A 27931-nucleotide genomic window follows, 5' to 3' on the forward strand; every position below is an offset into this window, starting at 1 on the left:
GGGGATACTCCGACACTCTGTAGTAACCAATACCGACTCTCTCTCTTTCAACGACAGCCATCTGGCTTTAGCGTGTAGTTCGGGGACTCGCCATAAACAAAGTTATCGCTTATCAGTTCTGTCTCGGCTATTACGTAATCTGCGACGTTGCGACAACTTTAATTGCCGACGCGTTCAGCGTGTTTCCGAAACGGAAACAAACACGAAATAGGGCAGGAAAAACCATTAACTTTGGCTGCTTCCGGTATATGTGAATGAGCTTTCGCAAGCAATTGCACGTAAAATAGGAACCTTAAGGTGTCGGATTTGCGAAGCCGAAACACCCACGGTCCACTGACTACATACTCTGTCGCTACTATCACTATCACGTTGGGGATAGCTACTTCCATCGGTTCTCGCGTCACCCTAAAGCGAGACGCGTTACGTCGCATCCTCTGACATCACTACGCAATCTTCCCTAGAAAGCTTAATCCGCGACCTTCAGCAGTTCTCCTCTTCCTTCTGCATGTACCATGTCTGGCATCGTTCGTCCTCGTCCACGCTATGCTGAAGGATTCCAAAACAGAGATTCCAATCCAATACGCAAGACTGCGTCAGTGCTCTCATTGTCTTCTTTAAGCAATTCCGGTTCTACACTCTGGGGCCTTTTTGAACGTTTTCGGTTGGAGAGCGACGATGAAGACGACAGTTCTGGCGAATGTCCTTCACCCGAGGGTTCTACAAACGTCGCTTCCAGCACTATGAATGATCGAGGACGCGTGGATGGTCGTGTTAATGGAAATGGCCACACCTCGTCCTTGGACCAGAGACCCATTCCTCATTCACCGGCCGCTGTGAGTCGCTCCACAGTTCGTTTTAGGGTCTTGGGAGTCATCATCGTGATGTTTTTGGGCTGGTCATTTACATATCTTGCCGAAAAGCTTCTTCTCGAAGCTAGACTTCCCGGTCTTCGATTCACAGTGCATTCACAACAGTACAAGCCGCATTGGTCGCTCTTATTTGGATTTGCTGCTATTCTTGTGGGCTTCTCTTTCCCATATGCGGATCGTTTGTCTCACAATGGCCATCGACTTGTTGCACGGCCCTTTGAATGGAATTTGATTGTCCGTTCCATTATGGCCTTGTCGTTTGTCTTGATTGGATTAAAGGTATGTGTCTCCATAAAACGCCATAAAATAGTAGGGAGCAATCGAGTTTTAACGAGACGTCGCTCGTTTGTCTGCCCGTGGGTTTTGTTTCTACCGCTCTCTCTCTCCCTCTAGCCTCCTTACTAACAAGATAGCGGTGCTTGGGAACAGACGTGAAGCAAACGGCCATTGGCTTTGCTGTCAACGCCTTAAGCGTTTGGTTTATTTTCGATCATACCAAGACTGGCTTTGTCATGTCTTCCTTTTTTTCTTCCCTCGGTACCTTCCTATACACGGCTTTTGTTGAAGTGAATTTAAGTCAAGGGTACGTTTGCGTTCAACGGAAACGAATCACATATTGCGTGTTTGAACTCTTGATTCGTTTTCCAATACACGCCTCAGTTTTATTGCTCCCTGCTAATCTTTTCTTTAGGGAAAGTATTCACATTTCTAAAAGTCTGAGATACTGGCTGCCGTCCATCATCTTTTTTGCATGTACAGTTATTGGCAACGTTGGCCGTCTCGTCTTTTAAGTTTTGAAAAGGAACCAAGCAGCTTGATCCACTACAATTCTACTTAACGTTTCAGTATTCTGTGTGATATTATAGAACGCAGTAGCAGCAATGATGACAGCGTAAATTGAACTCGAGTTCATCCGTTTTTGTCTCCCCAAACTTCATTCCTCTTACCAATCTCACCGATGAACCTTGATGAAATGTTTTAAACAGCTTTCCAATACCGCATTTTCATTTCCTATTCCCATGAATTGTCCGCCTCAAAACGCCTGCTGCTCTCCCACTCATAGAGAGGGATTCCAAGATACACTCCGCCCCCGCTCCTAGTAATGGTTAGCTATGTTATACGCTAGCAACACCAGGCGGACTCCTCTCTATACCACCGCTACTGCCAATCTCCTCCGCCTTTCGCCAACGCTACCACCAACACCAACCACCACGACGTGTGCTGTCACCGGTATGGTACACCACGGCACACCTGTCCACGACCTCACGCAGAGCACGGTCTCAAGTATCGCTGCCATTGCCATTACATTTCACGTATATCGGCTTCGATCTGTTCAAGACAAACTGCTTTGCTTCCAAGCTGGCGCCTGACACCGTTTTAAAACGCGCTACGTGTAATCCGTGCGAACAAAAAAGTACGTTTATGACAAACACGTCCACTCACTCTTAATTTTGAGCGGCTGCTTTTTATGATCAGTTTTCCTTTTTTGCTTGTTTTTTTTTCATGTTAGTATACTGTGGAAATGCAAACGCCGCTGCAGCATTCCCAATCGTCCTCACAATTTCCCAATGGAGGAGCTGCTCCAGTAAAACGACGAAATTACCGTGTGTTATATGATCCGGAAATTCATTACAAAGCTGCGTACGCGAAGAAACCGATCTACCGTTTTGATGGACACGCGAAGCCGCCAATTCAGGCTGTCGATCCTCGTGAACACAATCCTAATTACTCGCGAGGAATACCAAATAGCAGCCGTCCAGTGCGTAAGTCCCTTCTGCCAGTCCAATTTGAGTACGACAGCAATTCAATTGGGCCAGAACCACCAACCCAAGTACTAATAACTAATCTCTCGCCGCTGGTTACGGCAAACGATATTCGTTATCATTTCAAAACATTCGGAAGCGTGAACGAGGTCGATCTTCAACTCAATCCATACAATGGCACTTCACTTGGCCTTTGCCGAGTGACCTTTCGGAAGGATCCTTCTGTTTCGGCAGCGCATGCTGCCGCTAAAAAAGCTGTCGCTTCCGGAACCGGCTTACGGCTGAATGGTAAGTGTATGCGGGTTGAGCTCGATAAAGACGGTTCGCTTTGTCGCAAGGCATATGAGCGAGCTGTGCATGCTCTTGAGGAACAGCTCGCAGCCGAAGAGGCACATCAACAAGAGCTCGCTCAAGCGGAGGCCGTTGCAAAAGCAAAAGCTGCTGCCCTACAAGCCCAAGCCGCTGCAGCTGCGTCCAGACAGAACCAAAAGGTTCATCGCTATGGCTCATACGAGCCTTCTTATTTTACCGAATCCCCATCCCACTCCCATTCTTATGCTCCATCCTCCTCTTCTTCTTCATCCGCACTTCCATCTTCTTCCCATTCTTCTCATCACCCTCCCGAAAATCTGGATGAACTGGTGTACTTATTCATAGATGACCGTTTTGTTCCCCCTGACCGTGTACTTTACAGCGACATTCGCCATCATTTTCGCAAGTACTACTATGACCGTATTTACATGGACCGACGAGGTTTTTATATAACGTTCTCCAATTATGAAGAGGCGCGCGAGTGCTACTATCGGTTGGATCGAACATATGTGAATGACTGTCGTATAAAATTGCGATTCCATGAACCCCCAGTTCTGCGCAATCATGTTCCCGAAAAAGACATTACGACGACTACTCCGCGGGAACGCGTACTAAAGGCTGCTACAGATGCTATTCTCACAGAGTTGAGCGAGGTCTTATTACGAGATATAAAAACAAAGATTGCTGGTCCTGCCATCTTTAAGTTCTTTACTGATTACAAAAATGCACATCCTCGCAGCGATAAACAAGAAGCCGCAATTGAGGCAAGGGTTGAACCAGCATCTATAGATGCGAAATCGACCAAACTTGAAGAGGAGGTTCCCGTTGATGTACCTCTTGATTCGCTCTTACATAAAAAGACCGTGCTTCCAAAATTCAGGAAACGCGTTACTAGTGGAACAACCACAAAAGGGTCTAAAGCCTTGCCTACTGCACAAAGTGTGCGCCGTCGTAGACGGAGGCACTCTGATGCACGTCCTCTCTATCATCGTCTGAATGATAACGTTGATGATAGCGAGTACAGTGAGGGCAAAGAGGATGAAGACGTGTCTGATACTCACTACACTCAGAACATTCTCTCCGAAACTTCAAGCAGCGAGGAGGAAGTTGAGGAGGGGGATCAGTTAATCTTAAATACCCATGATCATGAGACAGAAGAAGAGGAAGAGAGTGAGGATAATGAGGATTTCCTCGAAAAATTTCACGCTGCTTCTCAAAAGAGTAAAACAACGGAGGAAGAACAACCGGACTTTACTGATGAGATTGACTATACTTCGAGCGATGAGGAGACTGTTCAGGAACAAGCTGTGGCCCCCCTTCCTGAACATACAGAAGTATCCGAGTCCGCATTGAAGGCGGAACGCGTTGAAACCAAAATCGAAGCAACAACAGTGACTATAAAATCTACGATTTCAGAAAGTATTGTTCCTGCTATTCCGGTGAAACAAAACACATGGTCCGAAGATGGTTTCGTGTTCCATGGAACCTTGCCAAATACTTACCCTGAGGATGAGGTTTTGCTTGACTTGGACGGCTTTCAGCAAATCGTGAAGGATGATGAGGATTTACAATATTTACGGGAAGTTGTTGCTGCGGAAGAGTCGAAGGAACTTGGTGATACTAACTATTGGGCCTATCGACGAAAGGAGAGTAAAATTCGAAACGGTGACGCTGAGCCGTCGAATCTTGTTCTTCCCTTTAACAAAAACGAGTACCATAAGCCCAATTCGACCGGTTCGGCACGTACCGAAGGTTATTACATGGTACCTGCAGCAGAAAAATCACAATACCTCCCTCTTCGGAATAGGGTTAGTTTGGAAAAGGCAAACACCTCTAGTTCACGCATTACGAGTCGTATGAATAGAGTGAACAATCGTCGTCTTGCTGCCGGTGTCGAAAAATCTAATTTGAATTCGGAGACAGACTTACTCCGATTCAACGCCTTAAAGGCAAGAAAAAAACAGCTTCGTTTTGGCCCTAGTCGAATTCATACACTAGGTTTGTTCGCTATGGAGAACATTGACAAAAACGACATGGTAATTGAATACGTTGGAGAAATTGTTCGGCAACGTGTGGCTGATACACGAGAGCGCAAGTACGTTAGGGAAGGTATTGGCGACAGTTACCTCTTCCGTATTGACAAGGATGCCATCGTGGATGCAACCAAGAAGGGCAATATTGCTCGTTTTATCAATCATTCATGTGCACCAAACTGCATAGCCAAAATTATTCGCGTTGAAGGTCATCAAAAAATTGTAATATATGCCGATAGAGACATCGAGGAAGGAGAAGAGCTTACTTACGGTATGGAATTCTGCTTGTTTTACTGTTGTTTCTATGTGCTTACTAACTCATTCTTTTAGACTATAAGTTCCCTGAAGAGGTGGATAAGATTCCTTGTTTGTGTGGTGCGCCTACTTGTCGTGGATATTTGAATTAGACGTAAATGTAAATGATGAATATAATGCGTTCACTAAAATTGTATCTATATTAAACGGCGAATTCCTTTTTTTTTCTTTGCTCTTTATCTCTTATTTACTTGTAGTTTTCCGCTCTTCTAGCTGCACCTCCCACCGCAGCAAAAAGTCGTCCACGAAGACGTACGCATGGTTTACCTGGTAGCTACAAACCAGTACAAAACAGCATGGGACGCGCTAGTATCGGCCCCAAAACGCCGGTACATCTTACTAGTTTGAATGATGATGCATTAGAAAAGAAAAGAAACAAGGAAAGACTACGTAAACAGCAACATTTACGGAGAACTTCTGCCATCAATTCAATTACACCGAGAACAAGCTTAACTGGACGAGAATCGATCGGTTCTGGTTCTCCTGGATTGAATTCACCCTTTGGTACGCCCCAGAAGAAGGCACCTTTATTGGCGAATTTTGAAGAATGGATGAAACTGGCTACGGATAACAAAATTAATTCGACAAACACATGGAACTTTGCTCTTATTGATTACTTTCATGACATGTCCTTGTTGAAGGATGGAGACAACATTAATTTCCAAAAAGCTAGTTGCACATTAGATGGCTGCGTGAAGATTTATACTTCTCGTGTAGATTCCGTTGCTACTGAAACCGGTAAACTGCTCAGTGGTTTGGCAAACAACGCCCAATGGAAGGAAATTGAGGATGAGCATGCGATGGAGAACGACGGTGAGGACAAAGACGAACTAGCTGGCGCAAAAGAAAAACGGGAACGGAAACGTGCTCATCGAGCTGAACAGACGCTCGCGAAGAGTTTTGAAGCTCTCCAAGCAAAGCGACTGGATCTTGAGTACACGTTCGACCCTCTGTTTAAAAAAATGTGTGCTGACTTCGATGAAGGCGGCGCAAAAGGCTTACTTATGAATCACCTGTCTGTAAACCTCCATGGTCGGATCGTGTTTGATTCTACAGATGACATGGTGCTTGATGAACACGACGATGACAAGACAGGAAGTAACGAGGACAAGGACGGAGCTATGGACGAAGACAAAGAAGTAGAGGAAGACGTCAAGGAAGAGGAGGAGGAAGAGGAGTTCAATCCAATTATGATGACAGATCTGAAGAACATTTATTTCCAACGTCTTGATGGATTATCGGTGTGCCCTTCTCTTCAGGGCTTTGAGTTTGGCAACAACACTTCGCTAAACGTGTCCCTGCTTAAGTCTTTGGGAGAAGAAGCGACGTCAGTTGATGGTCCCCTTGTGTTAGACAATGCCGACAGTCAAAGTGGACCACCTAATTTGGAATTGGATGTCAGCGATGATGGTGATGATGATGATGCTCCGCTTGATTTTATAGGTTTAGCCCAAGACGAAGAAGATACTACGTTGGCTACAGCCCAACATGCCATTGTCGACCCACAGCACGCACATCCAACACTGGTTGGAGAAACAACCGAAGAGCAACAGAACCAACAGGATTACTCCATCAGCAGTATTTACTCATCGTTTAATGAGGTGTATGGATATTTTGACAAAAGTCTGAAACACAACTGGGCTGGTCCCGAACTTTGGCGTATTCAACGTTTAAAACAAAAGGCTCTTCAAGATGCTGAAAACCGAACAAATTCTTCGAGCGCGCTGGACGCCGCATCAACCAACGACACTGCTACCAGCATTGTTTCAGTGGATAAAAAGCGGCGGAAAGAGGTGGACTATACGATTGATTTCAGTGAGCCCATAAATGAAGAGTCTCTATTCGCTCCTGCATCTGCAAACCTGCAATTACCCAAAAATCACTGGCGAACACTAAATCGGAATCTACTTCCTGATGATTACCACATTGATTCAAAGCGTTTGCTTCGACTGTTCCTGAAGGACAACGCTCTTATAAACGCACGGTCAAATTCTTCCACAACTTCGCAACCAGAGGCTGATGTCGATCCTTCTACCGATGTGCCTGCTGATGCTGATAATTCACTGGTTCTTGCACACCCGGGTCTTGATGACGGCGCCATGAGTGACAGCGACGGTGCTGCTGATGCTCCTCTGCCATTTGTTCCCGAGGGAGAGGAAGACAATCCTTTTGCGATGGACTCTTCGAAGCCGCCTTCAAGTGCTGGTTTTGGTGAAAGTCTATTGCTGAACGCTCGTCTGGCAATGCCGGAGATGTTACAATACGCTAAGCGCGCAACGAGAGTTGATGTTAAAGTGCTTAAAGAACGACTGTACGAGTGTCTGGAAATTCCACCTTCATCGGAAGAAGCTCCTGAGCCCATTGTCCGTCGGTTTACCGATGTTTTAGACAAACTTAGTGCGATTTACGAACCCTCAGCTTACAAGGATGTTTCTACAAGTTTCGCGTTCATTTGTGTTCTTCACCTGGCCAACGAACACGGATTAAAAATTACAAGTTCAGATGATCTGAACGATCTGTACATTGAAAGGGACCTATCGCTGGAACCTTTAACTACCTGAAGTTGAGCGAAAAGATATCCCATTATTGTCGCCCTTCAGCATCAAAATACCTAACGGGAAACTCTGTTTCTTCTTATCAAAACGGGACTCCACATCTACGTCTAAGTACACGTTTACATACCCACCACACACCATCTTTCTATTCAAATCGATTTCTCTTTCGTTTACGTCCAACACCCAGCACCGGAGAAATACAGACAGTTTTTTCCATCTTCCGTTTCATGAAATCAATTAATGTCGTAAGTACTGCGCCATTATATTGATTTCCGAGTTCAACACAGCCATTTTGTCTTCAATTCTGCCTACTGGCTAACGGAGTGTGCACCACCCTTCCCCAGCTCAAATTCCCCAATAAGCCGTATAGGCTCCCTTCCTCCCCACAACAGTACATTCTACTGCTGTTAAACATGTCGAATATATCAAGTACCTCGATGAACATTTTCTACGATAAATGGGCTGAATTGAAGCGGTTTCGGGTATGTACGATTTGAATTGGAAGGGGACAGGCAGGTTATGGCCGATAGATTGAGAACACGACGAGACTATGAAGGATAAAACGCGTTGAGGGACTTATTAGTCCGTCATCATGTACTGTTCTTGTTGCGTGGTGGATGACAAAGAACTTCCAAGTCATGAGCTCCCTCTGTAGAATGCTACTTTCAAAGGTTGCTAACGAAACGTAATAGCAAACTCATCTGTCGAGCTTGAGACCGTACAGTGAGTTTTTAAATGTTCGACGTTTGTCACGTCCCGTTAACTACAGCGATGCTCAAACACGAGTTGTGTTTAATCTGTCACGGTATTCAGCCAACTACGCTGTCGTTGTCGGTCTTTTGACTTTAAACGCTCTTTTGACGAACTGGATTTTGCTTCTCGTCCTCATTCTTGGTGCCGCAGGCACCTACGGTATCCGGAAGCTTGAGGGTGCTGATCTGATGATCGGTCCCTTGGTGCTGAAGAACTCACAACTGTACACGATCCTAGCCTGCACTATGATTACGCTCAGTTTCTTTGCTTCCCCTATCATGACACTTATGTGGCTCATTGGACAGTCGACGGTTGTAGTTTTGGCTCACGCCGTTTTGATGGAGCCTCCCATCGAGTCTGCCTTTGAGGCCGTTGAAGACCAGGTTTAAAACGCAACAGCAGCGTAGCAGCCATCTCTCAGCAGTCCGAGTAGCAGAAGCAGGGTATCGTCTGCCACGACTGTCGTTTCAGTACAGCTGCTCGCACCCATTCATACAAACGCAACATTAGACGGACACACCGTGGAACTTCTAACCTCCTTCACCGTTCCCTTTTTTTTCACACGTTAGCATTATTTTAGTTGTCGTCGTCGTCGTTGTCATCCTCGTCGCTTCGTTTTCATCTTTTCATAACAACCATGTATGTCTTTCGTTCATGCCACACAGCCGTTCCAAGGCACTGAAGCGGCCAGCGGCTGTTCAAGAGGTCGTGATACAACGTGAAGAATGAGCCTTGAATGCGAGAGCTCTAATACAGAGGCGGGAAAGGGGGGAAGAAAGAGAGAGAGAGAAATCCTTGTGCTGGATGGAGGGTGAGGGAGAGAGAGTGAATGCGCGAAAAAGTATTTACAGATACTATGTACGTGCGCACATTCTTTCATTTCCTCCCCTCTCCGTTTCTGTCTTTTTTAATTGTTTACAGCGCTTAGAGCTTTTGGTAATCAATCACACCCTCAAGTTTCTTTTGTTCAGCAATCTTCCGGGCTGCTGACATAAGGTCGGACTGAATGATATAGTCACGGTCTTCCTTAATAGCAACGAAACCGGCCTCTGTTACGACGTTCCGAAGATCTGCACCATTCGTACCATCAGTCAACTTGACGATGGCCTCGTAGTCAATGTCTCCCTGTTTGGCGACCTTGGAAAGATGAATCTTCAGAATCTCCATCCGACCCACTTCGTTTGGCAAGGGAATCTCGATTTTCCGGTCAAGACGACCAGGACGTAACAAGGCAGGATCAAGCGTGTCTGGACGATTGGTAGCCATAATCACCTTTGTACGGCCAAGGGTATCGAAACCGTCCATTTGGTTGAGCAGTTCCATAAGTGTACGTTGGATTTCACGATCAGCAGAAGTACCTTCACTGAAACGACGACCACCAATAGCATCAACCTCATCCATGAAAATGACACAGGGCTCGTGTTCTTTGGCATAGCTAAACATCTCGCGAATAATACGGGCTGATTCTCCAATGTATTTGTCGACAATCGCACTAGAGACAACCTTGAGGAAATTGACGCCAAGTGTGGAGGCTACAGCACGCGCCAACAGGGTCTTACCCGTACCGGGAGGACCGTATAACAGCACACCTTTGGGGGGTTTGATACCAACACGCAAGAAGAGTTCTGGATTTTTTAAAGGCAATTCAATGACTTCACGCAATTCGCGGATTTGTTCACTCAAACCACCGACACCTGCAAATGTAATTTCTCCTGGATCCTCAACGGACATGTTGTATACGAGTGGATCGACTTCCCGAGGCAGAAGCCGCATAATTGTCAATGTAGTCATATCCAGCGATACACGAACTCCCTGTAGAAGACGCGTTTTGTCGAGATTGTTACGGCATCCAACCACATAACGCGGTCCGGAGCTTGCTTTTACGATGAATCGTTCGTCGTCCAGCTGTTTGAGGACTTCTCCGATAATTTGACCGACAGACTGCAGCGACTTGATGTCGTCCTCTGTTTTTTCAAAGTCGCGAACGAGACCTTTGTTACCGAAGCGCAGCTCCTTGAGCTTGGCGTCCCATTCACGGTGCTGCAACAGCGCCTGTTTGTATTTTTGCAATGCTACCTGTCTTGGATCAGTCATGTGTAGAGGATAGGTGAGGACGAGGTACACGGCAGAATGTATGGCATTAACGTGGTGGAGTGGAGTGGAAGGCAGATAGCTGAGAAGGAGAGCTAAACTCGGTTATTTTAAGCTTATATTACGCGAAAAGGGGGAGGGGTGGTTTCTCAACCCCGCCGGAGTTTCCCGCAAACCCTAAAAACTTTGTTTAAGAGAAGAGCGGAATAAACAGGAGAGGGAGACACTCTTAGGAATCAGCTGCACCAACGCTCCGCGCCGTAGAGCTGCCCACGTACACGCAACTAAGACTCGTCAAAACCCCACATACGAGCTACTCCACATCCCACCTGCACACCCACTTACGTATCCCACTCATCACTTGGAGAAACCAATTTTGACATTCACTGTAGACGAGCCCCCACATGGCGAGAGCAACTCAGCTAGTTGGCACAAATAGCTTACTCCTCGGACTTCTCCTCGGAAAACTGTTGAAGACGCTTCTCCTCAGCAGCCTTGGCCTTGCGTTGACGAGCAGCCTTAGCACGGGCACGACGAGCCTCTTGTTGTTGCTCAAGAAGCTTGGTACGGTTGGCCTCAGCCTTGGCACGTTGGATGTGCTCGATAAGGGCACGCTTGTGCTTGAAGGTGTTACCCTTGGCCTCAAGGTAAAGGGTGTGGTAAAGATGCTTGTCGATCTTACCGGCCTCACGATACTTGCGAAGGAGACGACGCAAGACACGTTGACGACGCATCCAAACAACAGAGGAGGGCATACGAGCCTCGGCAGTACCCTTACGCTTACCGTAGCCAGTGTGACGGCCAAGACGCTTGGCGGCTTGAGTCTTGCGGACACGGAAACGCGAGTGCATCAAGTTGGGCTTGCGGATGACCAAACCATCCTTAATCAACTTGCGGATGTTTTGGCGGCTGTTGGCGTTGCTGATCTCACTGATTTCATTGGGATCCATCCAAACCTTGCGTTTTCCGCAGCCAAGAACGGCTGCAGCAAGTCTCTTTTGCGTCGTCAAATTGGCCATTCCGTCTGTGGAGTTTGGCGGAGTGTTTTGGTACAAAAGTGAGTTGTAGTTGGGGCAGTCACGAACCCTACCCTAGCGACGCGGTGTATATAGCAGTCCGTAACGAGGTGCAGCGACGAGCTGGACACGCCATTTCCGGGAGAGAGGTGGAAGGAAGGAAGACGAGGAACAGACAGAGCAGTGCCCGAGCTCACTGCATTTCATTAAATTATGTTAAGTCTCGTTAGAGCTCTGTAGCGTTCGTTATTTATCATTCGATTGCCGTATTGTGTTTAATGTACTGTAGCAGAATGTACGGTGGCTCGTTTTTACTCGCTGCATCGTGTACTGCTTCGGTGCACCTCGTTGCAGAGCAACACCCTTGAAACCTCTCCCACCCTGTCCCATTGACACCAGCCAGCTCCAGAACGCCTCTTTTTCTTCTGTTGAGCATTTTGTGGCTGTTTGGACGCATATTGAGGCACTTTGCGTCGTTGGGAATTGTTTTCCGAGGTGGTAGTTTTTTTTCCGGTAGTATTAGACGTTGTTTGGGTTTGTTCCATAGTTTCTCGCGTTTCCTGCATCCTCCAGGCCTGCAGCAGTAAACCTGGCAGTTGTAAGTGATCAGCTTGTCAGTGATTTCACCGGTTTGTCCTTTTCATTGTGGTCTGTGCGACTGGCGTGTATCCCGAATTGTAGTTCACTTTTGACGTAAGTGGTCCCCGCTATTTCTGTCCATAATGTCTGTCGCTGCCTTGAATGGAAGCTTGGATTTTTCTTTGAAACATTCACTCGATGACTTGCTGAAGAATCCGGTCCGGTTTCGCAAGTCGACCAAGTCCGTCACGGCTACTCCGGATGGCAAATATACTCCTTTAAATCGCCGTAAGGGCGATTCAAAGCAATCTGCTTCTTCCAAGGATACGAATGCTCACGGTGCTGCCGCTGGCAACACCGGCAGTGAGAAACGCCATCGTTCCTCTGCATCCTCCAACCAAACATCCGGCACTCGAGGCGAGGGTTCGGTTGAATTGGATGAGGAGGATGAGCAGGGTTTTCCTGGTCCCGCCCGTGTCCTGTTCCCCAAGGAGAACATATCTATTGACTGGCAAAACATCTTGCCCAATGCTCCCGGCTTGGTCAATTTGGGTAATACGTGTTTCATGAACTCTGTGTTGCAGCTGATGATGCATACGGCCCCCCTCGTCGAGTACCTGTTGACCGGCCAACATACTGCTGCTTGTCGCATGAATGCGTGCGTCTTGTGCAAGATGGAACAACACATGATGAAGGCCTATCCCAGCAAGGGGAAGAAGCGTGCTTCGGCTTTCAAACCCACTGGTATCCAAAGCATGTTAAAGGTCATTGCTAGTCATTTCCGGCCATATCGCCAGGAAGATGCTCATGAGTTCATGCGTTATCTCATTGATTCATGGCAGAAGTCTTGTTTGCAAAGTTTCAAGAATCTCGACCATCCCAGTCGTGAAACATCGCTTATTCACCGCATCTTTGGCGGGTACTTGAGACAACAAATTACATGTTCCTCGTGCCACAAGCCCAGCAGTACATACCAATCTTTGCTCGACCTGTCACTCGAGGCGAACGTGTCCAACATCCTCGAGTCACTGTCCCAGTTTGTACAAAAAGGAGAAGCTCACCAGGGGGGCAACAAGTACCGTTGCGAGGAATTGCAAAACACTTGGTGGAATGCTTCAAAAGCAAATGACTGTGTATCGTGCTCCCAACTATCTTACACTTCACCTGAAACGATTCACCTTCAACTCCTTTCATTCACACAAAATCACTAAGCATGTTGCTTATCCTGAACTGCTCGATTTGGGCCCTTTCATGTCGGACGCCAATCGTGCGTGTGTTTATGAACTGTGCGGCGTTCTTGTCCACGCCGGGGGAAGCACTCGTAGTGGTCATTACTATTCGTTTTGCAAGAGCAGTAGCGGAACCTGGCTGAAGTTTGACGATGATTTTGTTTCAAACACAAGCATTGACCGTGTCTTGAGTCAACAGGCTTACATTCTGCTGTATCGTCGTAAACCCGGTGCAAAGGCTCCTGTCCAGAAGCGCAAGGGTAAGCGTAACAGCGATGGCGGCTCTGGAGGCAAGCATCGTAAGAAGGTGCGCACCTAGGTGTTATGGTGCAGTTTAATCGTTGTTTGGCATTCTTTACTTTTGCTGAATCTGGAACGTTGTCTGTGTGCTCAAAGTAATTCATTTGTCTCGCTGCTCGAGCAATTCAAATTTCCATTTTACAAGTTCGTGAATATGTAGTTTCTTACAATTTTAAACACTTTAAACATTTTTTCTCATGTATATATTTGTTTTCGAGATTGCTAAATCTGTTGCGTTTGCGTTTGCGTTTGTTATGTTTGTTTGTTCGTCTCAGCGTTTGTCATTGGCACACACATTGCATCTGTTTTCTCAAATTTCAGTAAACCTTTGTCACAAGTTGAGTTTATCGAGTGTATTCATATTATCTATTGCCCTTGTCAGCCTTTCTTCACACGTCTTAAACATATTATTCATCATTGCCGTTGCTTGCCACTACAATACCTCAATTTCACCAATATCAAGGAAAAACCACTGAAATTAACGGTTTCCCTACTTGTTTATTTATCAGGCTGTTGTAATAATAGAAAACAGCATCTCTGTGAAGCAGTTTCATGTTTAGTGACTGTACGTTCGCCCAATTGTTGATTAGTTACTAACACCCTAGATGCTTCACGGTTTCTTGCCCAGTCGCGCTTTTCTTCTTCAGAGCAGCTGTTACAATCGTCTGCAAATGTATTTAATGGACGATTGAACGGCAATGCGGAGCTTCCAAGCTTACAGGATTCTTCTCTTGCTCCGTCTCCAGGTTATGACTTGAATCAAGATACTCGTGGCGTCGAATCTGCTTCTGTCAGCTGGTTATTAAAGCACAGCGATGTTGGTAAACCTGCCCTGACCGATTCTGCGAACGTTGCAAATAGTTCAAGGTTGTCGGCTTTCTCAGACGCAGTCGAACACAACCGGCGATCACAAAATGTCTCAGAAATGTCATCTGCTGTGTCAGAACAGCATGAACATGTTCATCCCAATGCTGCAATGGCTATGGATCACGGCTCGAGACTGGCAGAGGAGATGGATGATTTGCCATTTGAAACATTTGAGGGAGTTCAAAGGGCAGTTCCCAATCAACGTTGCGGTACTGTGTACATTTACATTACAACTGCTCTTCTTGCGTATGGATTGGTTACCTACTGGAGAACAGATGCGATGTTTACCGATCCTAATTCCATGTATAATACAATTCGCAACGCAGTTCCTTTTTTGTTTTCCAGAATGCTTATTTCGGTACTTGTTGCCGTTCTTTGGCTTGGTCTAGTGCTTACCGTCGAGTCTGCATTACTATTCATTCTCTTTGCTACTCCATTCGTGTTTACTGGTATCAGTGTATATTTTTTAACATCAACTGTCAAGCAAGTAGCCCGTGACGTTATGAAACAGTTGCTGGTGATGCGTATTATTGGTCTGGTCCTCTTCATATTCAGCATCATTCTTGGTCGTTTCGTTTGGCAACGCAAAGAGTCTGTTAGTCGTGCGCTCAGAATCGTCCAATTGGCTAATCGGGTGCTTGTAAGTCTTCCACAGTTGGGCGTTTTCAGCTTTCTGTTCGTAATCTTAAACAATGTTTGCATTTCAATTTGGGCATTATTCTTTTCACGTATGTTTCTACGAGGCTTAAACGATGGCAATCATACAGTCCTCGCTTCTGGATCATGGTTTCTTGCCGCGCTTTACGCCTTTGCTTTGTTATGGACGATTGGGTTTCTTTCCTCCGTTCATAGGTATGAACGATTTTCCGGTATTGTTTTAAAAAAAGTGCTAACTGTTATAGATCCGCTGTTAGTATTCTCGTATGCCAGTGGTATTTTTATCGACAAGTCGAGTCACACATACCGACAAACCTTATGGTTTCGCAGTCGTTTTCATATGCTTTCACACATTTGTATGGTATGTGTTCGTTAGCATCGTTGCTGAATGTTTCTACTCGTGTACCTCTTCAATCACTGCCGAAAACGCTGCGAAGGATCTCTCAACTAATATACTATTTATTCTCTACAACCTCGGTTGCTTTTGTCGCATCACCTTTTACGGTGACATATGCTGCGATATACTCAATCTCGTACCAAAATGCCTTGAAAGCTTTGTTTCGTCTTGACCAACTCGATCTACTGAGCTGGCGAGAAAGGAGTTATCGATTGTCCAAGCTAATGCTCAGGGCGACGAGAATCATAATGGCTTTAGCCATTGGAGCGTCTGCCTGGCTCGTCTCTTTAAGGCACGAGGGCGTCTTCTACGGCTACATAGTCGGCTTAATAGGGGGGCTCTTGGGTTGGTTTACCATGGGCCCTATAGAAGGTGGTCTTGGCATGATGTACGTTACAGGAGCTTCATTGAAGACTCTTCTGCCTTTATTACACCTTTACTAACAATTTTACAGTGTGGATGCTTTAATGATAAGCAGCGCGATAGACGTGTCAAGCTCCCAGGGCGATCCAAATGGAGCTCACTGTTTTGAAGCATGGCGACTCTTCAACCTGGCTGACTGAAAACATGTCTTTGTACGATAATTAAAAGTGACGACTATTCACCCAGTGTTGGACAGACAACGTAACAAACTTTCCTCCGTTCAGTAGGATGAATCGGTATATGATATTCACGACTCTAACTTCACGATAACGCAAGTCTCGACCTTAATAGCAAGCGATGCTTTTTTGACATGTACAATAGTCTTTCCATCGCATAATCGTTCTTACCATTCTTTGCCCTAGTGCACTTTTTTTATAAATTTCGGTATAGCCATGAACTCATAGAATTGATTATTTTTCCTCACCAAACAATGTTTGGAAAAGCATACGTCCTCGGTCACAAAAACGCGAACGGGCTACAAGTACAGCGCACATACACACAAATATGTAAAGAGATGTGAGGATGACAAAATGCTTAAAAAATGCCACCCATCCACATAAAACGTTACACAAGTTAGTAAACGGTATCATAAAACTGGCACATCAATCTATCAGACAAACAAAAGACATGAGGAGTACAGTAGACTAATGTGTCTTAATTTGGCATAAATGGATCTTCGTCCACTGCAGCAGTAGTAGCACGCTTTTCAGAGTCGGTACTCTCCTGCTTCAAATCAAGCTTGTCTTGTTCTTGCTCAGCGGCTTTGCTAGCAGCCAAGGAATCAAGCAAATCGTGTAAGGCAATCACCGAGCGAACAATGCTAGAAAGGTAGACGGTCATGAGTTGGTCATTAGAATTGATGTTGAACGAGCGCTCGTCTCCGTTTTCCAAACCAAGAGGGTCGTTTTCGTTGGAAGTTTTGAAAATGTTTGGCAGCAAGTTGAAGACGCCTTGTAATTCACCCAATATAGTATGGTTGATGGGCAATTGACCATCCACGACTTTCCGCAGATATACTGCAATCTCATCTAGCCGTTGCTCCAACGCACGCAGAGACTGTACTTGCTCCGTAACTCGTGTGGCCAGGGTTCCTGCGGTAATGTCACGGGTATCACGCAGCAAATGCTCAACACCGATTTCTTCTGCCTCTTCTGCCTCGATGCTGGAGGGCAAATGTACAAACGTCAAGGAAGACTTTGTGCCATCGTCTTTAATTTCGTCGACAGCAAAATAAGCACTGGTTGGCAGACCCACCGCCTTCGATTGTACGTCAATGATAACAAGGACTGGGTTGGGAATGTATTTTTTAAAAAGATTGTTGATTTCGAGATCAGAAGAACGCAATTGAGGTCCAGTATGATACCATCCAACAAGTTTTTCACGGGCATTAATTTTCTTGAACATGTCATTCATTGATTCCATAAAATTATGGTCCAAAAACCAGACAGAAGAGTTTTTTTCATCCTCTTCAAATGGAATTGCGAAACTGTTTGCAGCATTAACAACCCCATTGTTGTTTTGACCCAGTAGCACGCCCAGAACACGGCGTCTTGAGCCACGAGCGGATCTGTTGTACGAGTCTACTGCTGAAAGCAAAACCAAAGGATGTACAATCTTTAACGTTAGTGAAAGAAAAATTTATAGACGAGGAGAGAAACGTACGACATGCTTAGGAACACTCGGAGAGATATCTGAAATGACCGAAGGAGCCATTTAGAAGATGTGGTTTTGGGTAAGTGCTGTGCTCGGTGGTGGTGTTGGTTTTGGTGTAGGTGGTGTTTTGAATTAAGGTTAGTCTTTGACGTGTCATTCTCTATAATTAGAAACGCGACGCGCATATTGCGAAAAGAAAACGTTAACGCGTCGCTTCTTCTAACTTGTCTTTAGCAAACACCTCGCCCAGCGAAAAGCGATGATAGACGTATATTTCAAGGGTGTTACGTATGAAGGAACGTGAGGAAACTTGTACGAAATGTACCATTACGGCCGTCTGCAACAACTGAGCAATCTGGACATTATGGGAGATCAGGTGAAAATGATTTCCCAATGAAGCAGCAGACATAAAGCGAAAAATGTGGTATATACGGATATTCTAGGTGATTGAAGGAAATTCCGTGGACACTATGACCACTACTACGTCCGGTTGATCGATGTGTTTATGCTCGTCTTCTCAAGTTTCTCATCTCATCGCATGTTGACAACCTGCATCAGTAGCAGTTACGTGTTCTTCTTTGTTTCCCCCCCCCATCTTGAACAATGGCTTTGAGTACTTCGGATCATCTCTACACAGCTTTTCTCAGTCAGCGAATGGATCAGCTTCGCGATCGTCGTCAACGCGTGGTGTAACGACAATTTCTTGGTCTGGACAATAACCAGCTTGATCTACTTCTTTCTTGGAACTGATCTTCATCATTCTACTCCCCGCTTGCTGGTATCCATCTCCTACGGCAATACCGCTTGTCGCATCAAACATCCATGCTGTCGGCTGCTCTCATCGCCGACCAATCGTTTGGTTGTTAATCTCCATTCTTGCATAATGTGCTGGTATCTAATCTCCTTTAAAGTTATCAGTATTTCGCTTAGGGAGCAGTCACATATTATTAGATACCTCATTCAAGGAAATGCCGATATAAGGGAATCGTTAGGAGCGGCGTAAATAGCCCAGATAACTGCTACGACCCGTAACGGACGTTTTCACCTATTTCCAGTGCGTTAAATAAGAATTGCTTGTTCGGATATTTGCCCGCAACTTTAAGTCACCAACTAAATACACAAAATGAGTGCTGTTCAAAAGCAGAATACAGAATCGCAACGGGCTCGTCTGCTAGGATCGGCCTCTGCCGGTATATTAGAGTTGACGATGTTCCATCCTGTGGACACGATATCCAAGCGTCTTATGTCAAATCACGGTCGAATTACCTCTCTTGCTCAGGTGAATTCCGTTATTTTTAAGGAGCAAGCCAATGCCTCTATCGCCAAGAAGTTTAGTTCTCTCTTCCCTGGTCTAGGTTACGCTGCCTGCTACAAGGTGCTCCAGCGTATCTACAAGTATTCCGGTCAACCCATTGTGCGTTTCTAGTTGTCTCAATGACAAGGATTTACAGACTACTAACTCTGTGTGCAGGTCAAGGATTTTCTGGCAAAGAACTACGGTGAATGCTTCGATCAAAAGTTTGGTAAAGGCACAGGAAAGGCCATTATGCATGCCACTGCTGGAAGGTATGGATGTGTTAGCTACTTTGTTGCTAACAATGACTTAGTATTGTGGGTATTGGTGAGGTTGTTCTTTTGCCTCTTGATGTCTTGAAAATTAAACGCCAAACAAACCCTAATGCGTTCAAGGGCCGTGGTATTTTCAAGCTAATTACTGAAGAAAAATTTGCTCTGTATCGCGGTTGGGGCTGGACTGCTGCTCGCAATGCACCCGGTTCCTTCGCTCTTTTCGGTGGAAACGCATTTGCCAAAGAGTATGTCTTTAAGCTTAAGGACTACTCCAAGGCTACTTTCTTCCAGAACTTTTGTACTTCTATTGCCGGTGCCTGTGCTAGTCTAATTGTTTCCGCTCCCTTGGACGTCATTAAAACTCGTATTCAAAACAAAAACTTCGACAATCCCCAGTCAGGCTTTACTATTTTAAAGAACATGATTAAGCACGAGGGATTTTCTTCCTTCTTCAAGGGTCTTACCCCCAAGCTGCTGACCACCGGTCCTAAGCTCGTCTTCTCGTATGTTACAATGGGTGTCCTGCGCCATTACTGTCTTGTTTCACTATTACTAACCCCAACAGATTTACCCTGGCACAAACCCTCATTCCGTTGTACGATAGACTCCTCAAGTAAGCATAGTACAGTACCCTTAATTAAGCTTTTTTGTTTACCCACTTTCGGTTATGCGTCACCATGGTAACATTGTATAATGTATAAATAGTTTCGGCTGCCCGACATTTCTTCACCACTCCCATACGTTATCGTATTTGTCATATATTTGTTCATTCAATTAAAGCTTTAATTGCTTATACAATTCCGTTTTGAGCAATTGACTTTGCTAGTAACGGAAACAGCTGCTTGTATTCGGTGATATTTGCTGGCCATATCCTTCTCTCAATTGGAACTATCTGTTAAAGTTTAGGTTTTCCTGTGTTTTACTTTTCGTTATTCTCTGTGTGTGATACCTGCGGGCATAGTGTTATTCTGAAACCAAATTAGAAAACGCTAATCTCTAGTGAATTATTAATTCTTTTGTACGGAGTCGTTTCGACATCAGTCTTTCATCCAACAACCGGCTCATTTATTACTCTATCATTACTGCGACTTTTTATTTAAACATGTGTTCTATTAAACCATCAGGTACTACGACTATTTCCTCAAATTGTTCGAACAATGCTATGGGAGACGCTAAAACGGCCTCCCAACGTCGACTTTGCGAAACAGATTCCTCTGTTCGACATTTAACTGAAGAATTAAACGCGCTAAAGCTTCTCGTTGAAAAACAACAAAACGAAATTGAGACGCAGCGCCGAGATCTCTCGCTTAAATCTAAGCACATCGTTAAACTCACTCAAGCTATCTCAAACGGTGAGCGCTCATCATCAATGATAAATGCTCCTCATTTATTGTCAAACGATCTTAAAGCGAGAAATTTCTCTTCAAACCTTCTTCAAAACAAAAACGGTGTTTCGGGTAGTGACGATCTTTCGCTTTCCTACTCAGCCAAAGCACTGTCAAACAAAACTAACTATCTCGTGGGCGATTCTCTAGAAGTCCCAAACGAAACAGCTTCCTTGTGTGGGCATCGCAACTTCTCATTGGAGGGGGCCAGTTCTTCTTCGAAGGATCCCGTTTCGTTCATCTCTGATCATTTCGGGAGAGAGAACTGCTTCAACCCGTCTTCTTCCTCGGGTCGCGATAACAAACTATCGCTGGTTTCGGTCCAGAATGGCTTTTGGCAATCTTCGACTCATGCTCCCCCGGTGGCGGAAAGTCCCTTATCGAACAGTTTAACAGGCAGTGATACATTTCCCTTTCGTTCGAGGGGCGCCGCACCTTCTGTGACAGCAAAACCGTTTTCACCTCAGCTTGTTTCACCTCGTGGCTTTGGAAAGCAGTTATACTCCGGTACGACCTCTCGATCAAATGCTTTCGAAGATCACTTTGGCCAAAGTCATGCTTCCACAAATTCACCAAACCACATGAAACCTACAACCAACCTCCGTGCTATATGGAATGGTAATGCGACTCCAGAAACTTCCGTGGAAGATCCTGTTCTCAAGGACGGAGCAGCAAAATACAGAAAGCTTTCAGAAAGGAATGCTGTGTATGATTGGAAGGTAAGTATCGTTCGGTTATGGAATCCACTGAATGATAGTTCTAACGAGTATAGCTAATTGTGGATCGTATTATATATAATAATGATCAACAAGCTTCTGATTTTTGCAGCAGAAACTGAAGGTTGCGGCCCCTGCCATCAAGCATTCTATCATTGATACCATTTTGGAGCAAGCTTACCCACTAATGTTAAACAGATTTGGCAATTTTTTGGTCCAAAGATGTTTTGAGCATGGATGGCCTCAGCATGTCAGAGCCATTGGAGAAACTATCTTGGGACATGCATTACAGCTTGCTACGGACCCGTTCGGGTGTCATGTTGTACAAAAGGCACTTGATAATGTGACAGAGGATATTAAGCTTGCCATACTGGATGAACTGTTCGTGCACATTGGATCGACCATTACGCATCACTATGCTTGCCACGTATGGCAGAAACTTTTTGAAGTACGCTGGTCGGAATGCGGATCAAATCTGATGACTCGAGTCAATGATGCTTTACGCGGTAAATGGGCAGAAATTGCACTGGGTGAAAATGGAAGCCTTGTTGTTCAAAACATGTTCGAAAATTGTGTTGAAGAAGACAAACGTGAGTGCATTGAAGAAGTTATCAGCAACTTGGATACTATTGCTAGAGGGCAATGGGGCAATTGGGTCATACAACACATGCTGGAAAATGGACATCCAAAAGATCTTGACCGAGTGACTACCTTGCTCTTGGCTAAGGCTGCTGATTACAGTGTCGATCAATATGCTTCTAAGGTTATTGAGAAGGCTATTAAAATCGGTTCGAATAACTTCATTCCGCGATACTTAACACAGGTCACTACTACACGTGTAAATAGGACTCGGCAACCGTTGGTTGACATAGCTTCTGACCAGTATGGAAACTATCTTGTCCAACAAATACTCCAAGTTGCGCAGCCGCAGGAAAAGGAAGTTGTTGTGAGACACATAAAAAAGCATATGGTGTCCCTTCGCGGCAGCAAATATGGTCAAAAGGTTGCATTTATGGTTGAAAAACTTAAGAATCAAACCTTTGTGAACACTCAAACTACACTTTAGACCGTGAAATGTCTTGAAATTAAACGTGAATTATCTAACTCTGTATGTATCATTTAGAATGTATTTGTATTCATCAAAACAATGAAAGAAAACTTTTATTCCTCTTTTTATTTTATGCTTTGTCAAGTTCTTAAATGTTAGGAAGTATGGCTTTGGCATCCAAAACACTCGTGTAATTGTTCATGAGCAAATACGTCGCATTCAATGCAAAAGTGGTGCCCACAAGAAGGACAAGCATAACGAGACGAAGAAGCGTTCTGGTCTTCCTTGGCTTGCGGAGTCATAGGAAATGGTGCCTGGCAAGCGAAGCAGTAAGTCGAAGTTGGTTTCTCTGACCAAGGAATTTCCCGCCAATTTTTTAGTGGAAACAAGTGATGATAGGATCTGGCTAAATGTGTAGAAAGAATGAGAATTAGGGAACAGCCCGGACATTCAATAGGGAGTGTGCATACCTTGCATTTACAACGGGGACAATGGAATCCTCCACGAGAAGCAACTGAATGGCATGAACAAAGACTTGGGAACGGCTCTATTACCTTAGAAGGGAAACCCATCTTGACAAGGGAAGCTGGAATTCCCTCATCTGAATGTGTAGCTGGTGGAATTGTTTTCTCCATGAGCAGTTCTTCAAGATGGTTTTCGTTCAAGATGACTCCATAAGCATTCTGAGCACCATTGTTTGTTCTGCGGCATATTTCTTTGCACACAGACACTTCTGCAGAAAGGCCAATGATGTGGACACTTATGTTCTCCTTAACCAGGCTGTCGATCGTCTGAAAAATATCACCAGGGTCTGAAGACAGTAAAGACCCGAAAATAATTAAAACTTCTCGCGTTCCATGAGAAGCAATATGAGCTAATGAAGCACGAGCCATTTCAAGAGCGTTTTGTAGTGAAGCCATACCTTTACACTCACGGAGCTTTTTTAACTTATTAATATGGTCTTGAGGATTTCCATGAATGTCACTTATTTTTACAGCAATTCCGTCTTTCATAGCAATAATTCCAAGCTGGGAAATTGGGTTCTGTTCAAAGTAGTTTATGATGAACTCGGTTCCATACTTAATCTGTAAATCGACCCGCTTCGTGCGAAAGTCCCGCTCTTCCATTGCTATACTTAGATCAACGACCAGAATTAGATGTCGAATAATACCTCTTTGGAGAGGCGTTGTGTCCCGAAGAATACTATTCGTTAATGTTAGTCATGGAAAAGGGAAACTACAGAAGAGGAACTTTTACCGTACCGTTTGCGTTTTCCCGCATTGATAAGGCCTTCTACGACGCCAGCAAGACTTCCTTCAGCATCTTCTTTCACAATATCCCATGAACGTTGATATTCACCTTCCCAAGTATAACCTTCCTTGTGCTGCGATTTCGTCTGTTTGGAACCGTTTTTGGAAACTCTTTCGTCTCCATCTTGATCGGAATTATCTGAATCGTCGTAGTCTTTGGTAAGAGTACTCATGATTGTAATTATTTTGTGCGTATGAGTTTTGAATGTGTTTCACTTAAAGGAATAATAAAAAATAAAAATATTCTTTAAATAAACTTGTCTTGATTTTTGGAGAATGTAATAGATACAGGTTTTTACGAATTTTTATGAATTTTCCCAGCCAAAAAACACTGTTTTTCGTAAATTCGTAGATGTGTTTCGTCTTTCCTGACTCGCACGAGTAACGCACACCGCAAGGAATCGGGACTAATAGCAATTACAACAGTCAAAGAACAATCTCACGTTACAAAGGTTCTGTGTATGCTCCATGAATGGATTCTTGGACTTTGAGGTCAATTGATTTTGTGCTGGCTGACGAATACATGCAAGTGTTTGAGAGGGGTATGTTTGATGGATAGAAATTACTACATACTGAAACCAAGACCATAGTCTTTGCTTTCTTCGCCCTAGTAACTGTTAAGCTAACAAGGAACTTTCCGTTAGAACGAATTACTACAATTGATTTGTTGACACTTGAACCAACTGTAATAAGCGAACGTTGTCAGATAAAGCTTGAGGAAGTTCAGAATCTCATTGAGCAACTAAAAAAGGCTCTCCTGCCACAAAGAATTACTCCAGATGCTAGGGAAACCCACTTTTTTACGACGGGCGATACGGAAATAGACAAAGCATTGCACGGTGGAATTGCTCTCGACCATATCACAGAAATCAGTGGTGAGAGCGGCTCTGGAAAATCACAATTCTGTATCCAATTATGTCTTACTGTACAATTACCAAAATCTGTCGGTGGTTTAGACCGGGCCGCGGTTTTCATTTCAACCGAATCCGGTCTGGAGACTCGACGGTTATTTCAATTGGCAAAGTTTCTTTCTTTACAATATCCAAATGATGATTTGTCCTATCTTTCTCGGCATCCAGGTGATCGCGTATATACGATTCTGTGCCCAGACCTGGAATCGCAAGAGCACATTATCGAGTATCAACTTCCCATTCTCATGCAACGGGTAAACATTGGTCTTATCGTTCTCGACAGCGTTGCAGCCAACTACAGAGCCGAACTTCGTTATTCGCGAAACCATCCGAATGCTTCGAGCCTTGGCAACATCGCAACTCGAGGAAACCAACTTGCCAAACTTGCCAGCAATCTTCGTGAACTAGCACACAAACATAATGCCGCAGTAGTAATCGCAAACCAAGTGAGCGATCGGGTGTCTCGATCTTACGACCAAATTGGTCTTTTCAGCCTTGACTACCAGTCTCAATGGTTCAACGGATGGGACGACACGGATATTGATCCAAAAACACCATCATTGGGACTTGTATGGACGAACAATGTAACTACACGACTTGCCTTACTCAAGCGACCCAATTCTGCGACCCGAAAATCATTACGAAAATTACGCATAGTCTATTCACCTATAGCACCGACTTCTGAAATTGACATTGCAATTACGCTTGAAGGTCTCCACACGGTTTCCGAAGATACATGAACACATACTGTCTTTGGCTTTTGTTTGCAGCGATTTACAGCCAGCTCTATGTCAACTCAACTTTCTGTCAACTTCCTCCAGCGTCCTGCCTTTGGGGTACCCTTGGGGTGTGGATGTCCGCCTACATACTGGACCAGGACCAAAACTACCTAGGGTCACCACCTGAGATTATAAAACAAAAACAACATAGAAAACGTCCTTTTGCTCGTTATTGCGTAGTCCGTGACATGCTTTGGCAATGAACGTTCACGAGAAACGGCCGCACACGCTGTCTCCAGAGCATAAACTCACGGCTTCAAAAACCCAAAAACTTGATGACTATTTCCTCGACTCAGAAGAAGTTAACGACGAATTTGAGGTTTATGATCCTTTGGACGACATTCCAATTCCTAAAACGAGGCCACGAGAGGCCGTTGCACTCGTTCATCCCGCGCCTAATGGACCTTTAAAAAATGGCGAGGACGAATTGGCCTTCACATTAAGTGCAGGAGATTTTGCTCCTGCGTCGAGACCTTATTTAAGTAAAAGAGCTCGAGAAATGCCTTGGTCTTTCTCCAGCGAAAAAACACATGCAAAACTGCAAGGAAAAATCATACATGTCGACTTTACTCCGGAAGAGTGCCTACAACTGCAGGCAGCCAGGCGCAAATACGGTCCAGTCAACAGCGTGCGGTTTAAGGATGCGTTTCATTCTCATCTAAACGTCTTATTGCCTTCTCGAACGTATGAAGACTGCCAACAATTTGAAGCCGATAATGCCGACCTTACGCCTACTGGAGAAGCCTTTGCCATCCAAATAGCAGATGTGGAACCAGAACACCCTATTATTCCAAACTATCTACGGAACTGTTACGACTTAAATGTGTTTGATCGTCGGGGCTGTTCCTTCTTGAAGTCAGCAAACTTTCTCCGTTCCGAGTCCATACTAGCAATGAAACCTTGGAAACACTTCAACGAAACTAGTGGTGACACAGTTTCTGTTGGATTCGATCCTTCGGGCCGTAAAATGGCTCTGGGTAGCACGTCGCAGCGCGGTGTCTACAATCGACTTGGCACTTTATGGCTTGGCGACTTGTTACGAGGAGAAATGTCTGTCCTTAAAGGACATCAAACTCGATCGCTCGAAGGCGATATTGAGTTTCGAACCATTTCTGACGTTTGTTTCAGTAATTCTGGGCGACACTTATTCACCGGAGGTTTTGATGATTGCGTTCGTATATGGACGACAGAAGGTGTTGCGTGTGACGTTTTCTCACAATCAAAGGGTCATATCCAGCAGCTTACCTTGTCCAGAGACGATGTGCTGGCTGCCTCCAGCAAGGATGGTCGCGGCTTTCTGATTCGAACGCATCCCGAAACAGGCAAGGTTAAGTCCTTTACTGAACTTGCCTTTAAAAAGGCGCTTGAAAAGCGCTACGAGGCATCGTTGATTGAGTATACGATGCCAAATGTTAATACTGGTGGATATGTAGTTGTAGGCTACGACAACTTTCATCAACAAAAAAATGACGGCTGTGCTGCAGTCTTTGATCCAGGTTCTGGAATACCTATAAAAGAACTGAACGTTAACTCAGAGGCTATTGCCTCTTTGGCTATACAGCCGCTTAGTGACAATTTCATCATAGGAAGTAATTCCCATGTCTCTGGCCGAGTTCGGCTGTTTGATTCACGAACGCTGTCGACGGTCAAAATGTTCAATACTCCACAGAAAGACATCAATCACACAACCGTCGATCGCAGCGGAATTTTCGTTACCTCCAGTGGCACGGACAACCAAACTTATGTATGGGATGTTCGAAGTCATAATAAACCACTTCATGTGCTCAAGCACGGCAAGACAAAAATGATTCATTTTGATTTTGAGAACACAGAGGAGGTCGATGCTGGCATCAACATGGCCCTCTGGCAGCCCGATGGAAGCGTGTTTATCACGGGTGGAAGCGACGGCGTTGTTAAAGCGTGGGATCCTCGTCTACATGAACCGTTCGTACAGAATGTGACAGAAGTTGACGCTGCAGTCACATACGGTTGTTTCAGCCCGGATGCATCCAAACTCGTTGTCTGTTTCGCTGGTGGCGGCATGAATATATACTCGGTTTGTGGAAATCGTCCCATTGACCAGTTCGGTGAATTTGTTATTCGCGACCGGAATGCTGGTGAACAAGCTTACGATGCTGTTGATGAGAGTACGGGTCCTATTGTTAACACTGCAGGCTCTTCTTACAGTGACGATTCTAACAATCGCGAACGGCATGTCTCCTTTACTTCCTCTGCTCACTAATTTTGTTTCCTCAATCCTTCTTCATTCATCGGCACCCTGTGCGTGTGCGCATGTATGTGTATTTTCATACACTAACTTTCCTTCGTTTTTCCCTCAAATGGCCTCCTCCCTCCGCCCCTTGTCTATTCGAACCTTTCTTACTCTTTTCCCCCTTCCCTC

General features: G+C 44.9%; 14 protein-coding genes across 14 annotated transcripts; 10 read left to right on the plus strand and 4 right to left on the minus strand.

Annotated features, from left to right (window-relative positions):
• Positions 1–459: 459 nt before the first annotated feature.
• SJAG_00770 (INSIG domain-containing protein) lies at positions 460–1841 on the plus strand. The gene is made up of 3 exons (XM_002172002.2): positions 460–1148; positions 1283–1452; positions 1561–1841. The coding sequence occupies exons 1-3, from the start codon at positions 513–515 to the stop codon at positions 1658–1660; spliced, it is 906 nt and encodes a 301-aa protein (XP_002172038.1). The 5' UTR covers positions 460–512; the 3' UTR covers positions 1661–1841.
• Positions 1775–5434, plus strand: SJAG_00769 (histone lysine methyltransferase Set1). The gene is made up of 2 exons (XM_002172001.2): positions 1775–5248; positions 5308–5434. Exons 1-2 carry the CDS (start codon positions 2392–2394, stop codon positions 5382–5384), a joined length of 2934 nt encoding a protein of 977 aa, XP_002172037.1. The 5' UTR covers positions 1775–2391; the 3' UTR covers positions 5385–5434.
• Positions 5435–5498: 64 nt separating this feature from the next.
• Positions 5499–8243, plus strand: SJAG_00768 (condensin complex non-SMC subunit Cnd2). Its single transcript, XM_002172000.2, has one exon. It carries the CDS (start codon positions 5589–5591, stop codon positions 7851–7853), a length of 2265 nt encoding a protein of 754 aa, XP_002172036.1. The 5' UTR covers positions 5499–5588; the 3' UTR covers positions 7854–8243.
• Positions 8177–10753, plus strand: SJAG_00767 (rab GTPase binding protein). Its single transcript, XM_002171999.2, has 2 exons — positions 8177–8329; positions 8540–10753. Exons 1-2 carry the CDS (start codon positions 8261–8263, stop codon positions 8987–8989), a joined length of 519 nt encoding a protein of 172 aa, XP_002172035.1. The 5' UTR covers positions 8177–8260; the 3' UTR covers positions 8990–10753.
• SJAG_00766 (19S proteasome regulatory subunit Rpt4) lies at positions 8250–10697 on the minus strand. The gene has a single exon (XM_002171998.2). It carries the CDS (start codon positions 10692–10694, stop codon positions 9525–9527), a length of 1170 nt encoding a protein of 389 aa, XP_002172034.1. The 5' UTR covers positions 10695–10697; the 3' UTR covers positions 8250–9524.
• Positions 10754–11131: 378 nt separating the features above from the next.
• Positions 11132–11710, minus strand: SJAG_00765 (60S ribosomal protein L19; the record flags this gene model as incomplete). The annotated part of the gene is made up of 1 exon (XM_002171997.1): positions 11132–11710. The coding sequence occupies one exon, from the start codon at positions 11708–11710 to the stop codon at positions 11132–11134; it is 579 nt and encodes a 192-aa protein (XP_002172033.1).
• Positions 11711–12429: 719 nt separating this feature from the next.
• SJAG_00764 (ubiquitin carboxy terminal hydrolase Ubp16) lies at positions 12430–13834 on the plus strand (the record flags this gene model as incomplete). The annotated part of the gene is made up of 2 exons (XM_002171996.2): positions 12430–13322; positions 13363–13834. The coding sequence occupies 2 exons, from the start codon at positions 12430–12432 to the stop codon at positions 13832–13834; spliced, it is 1365 nt and encodes a 454-aa protein (XP_002172032.2).
• Positions 13835–13963: 129 nt separating this feature from the next.
• Positions 13964–16571, plus strand: SJAG_00763 (choline transmembrane transporter). Its single transcript, XM_002171995.2, has 4 exons — positions 13964–14380; positions 14421–15534; positions 15585–16124; positions 16191–16571. Exons 1-4 carry the CDS (start codon positions 14368–14370, stop codon positions 16297–16299), a joined length of 1776 nt encoding a protein of 591 aa, XP_002172031.2. The 5' UTR covers positions 13964–14367; the 3' UTR covers positions 16300–16571.
• A 242-nt stretch (positions 16572–16813) lies between these two features.
• SJAG_00762 (19S proteasome regulatory subunit Rpn8) lies at positions 16814–17773 on the minus strand (the record flags this gene model as incomplete). Its single annotated transcript, XM_002171994.2, has 1 exon — positions 16814–17773. The coding sequence occupies exon 1, from the start codon at positions 17579–17581 to the stop codon at positions 16814–16816; it is 768 nt and encodes a 255-aa protein (XP_002172030.2). The 5' UTR covers positions 17582–17773.
• A 262-nt stretch (positions 17774–18035) lies between these two features.
• Positions 18036–20039, plus strand: SJAG_00760 (guanine nucleotide transporter). The gene is made up of 4 exons (XM_002171993.2): positions 18036–19226; positions 19284–19378; positions 19420–19884; positions 19947–20039. The coding sequence occupies exons 1-4, from the start codon at positions 18936–18938 to the stop codon at positions 19996–19998; spliced, it is 903 nt and encodes a 300-aa protein (XP_002172029.1). The 5' UTR covers positions 18036–18935; the 3' UTR covers positions 19999–20039.
• A 444-nt stretch (positions 20040–20483) lies between these two features.
• On the plus strand, positions 20484–22548 carry SJAG_00759 (RNA-binding protein Mcp2; the record flags this gene model as incomplete). The annotated part of the gene is made up of 2 exons (XM_002171992.2): positions 20484–21485; positions 21595–22548. 2 exons carry the CDS (start codon positions 20484–20486, stop codon positions 22546–22548), a joined length of 1956 nt encoding a protein of 651 aa, XP_002172028.2.
• Positions 22549–22685: 137 nt separating this feature from the next.
• On the minus strand, positions 22686–24013 carry SJAG_00758 (transcription factor TFIIH complex subunit Ssl1; the record flags this gene model as incomplete). Its single annotated transcript, XM_002171991.1, has 2 exons — positions 22686–23733; positions 23793–24013. The coding sequence occupies 2 exons, from the start codon at positions 24011–24013 to the stop codon at positions 22686–22688; spliced, it is 1269 nt and encodes a 422-aa protein (XP_002172027.1).
• A 299-nt stretch (positions 24014–24312) lies between these two features.
• SJAG_00757 (RecA family ATPase Rhp57) lies at positions 24313–25491 on the plus strand (the record flags this gene model as incomplete). The annotated part of the gene is made up of 2 exons (XM_002171990.1): positions 24313–24382; positions 24485–25491. The coding sequence occupies 2 exons, from the start codon at positions 24313–24315 to the stop codon at positions 25489–25491; spliced, it is 1077 nt and encodes a 358-aa protein (XP_002172026.1).
• A 238-nt stretch (positions 25492–25729) lies between these two features.
• Positions 25730–27772, plus strand: SJAG_00756 (Rik1-associated factor Raf1; the record flags this gene model as incomplete). Its single annotated transcript, XM_002171989.1, has 1 exon — positions 25730–27772. One exon carries the CDS (start codon positions 25730–25732, stop codon positions 27770–27772), a length of 2043 nt encoding a protein of 680 aa, XP_002172025.1.
• Positions 27773–27931: the final 159 nt, after the last annotated feature.

This window comes from Schizosaccharomyces japonicus (assembly GCF_000149845.2).
Source record: "Schizosaccharomyces japonicus yFS275 unplaced genomic scaffold supercont5.1, whole genome shotgun sequence".
NCBI lineage: Eukaryota > Fungi > Ascomycota > Schizosaccharomycetes > Schizosaccharomycetales > Schizosaccharomycetaceae > Schizosaccharomyces > Schizosaccharomyces japonicus.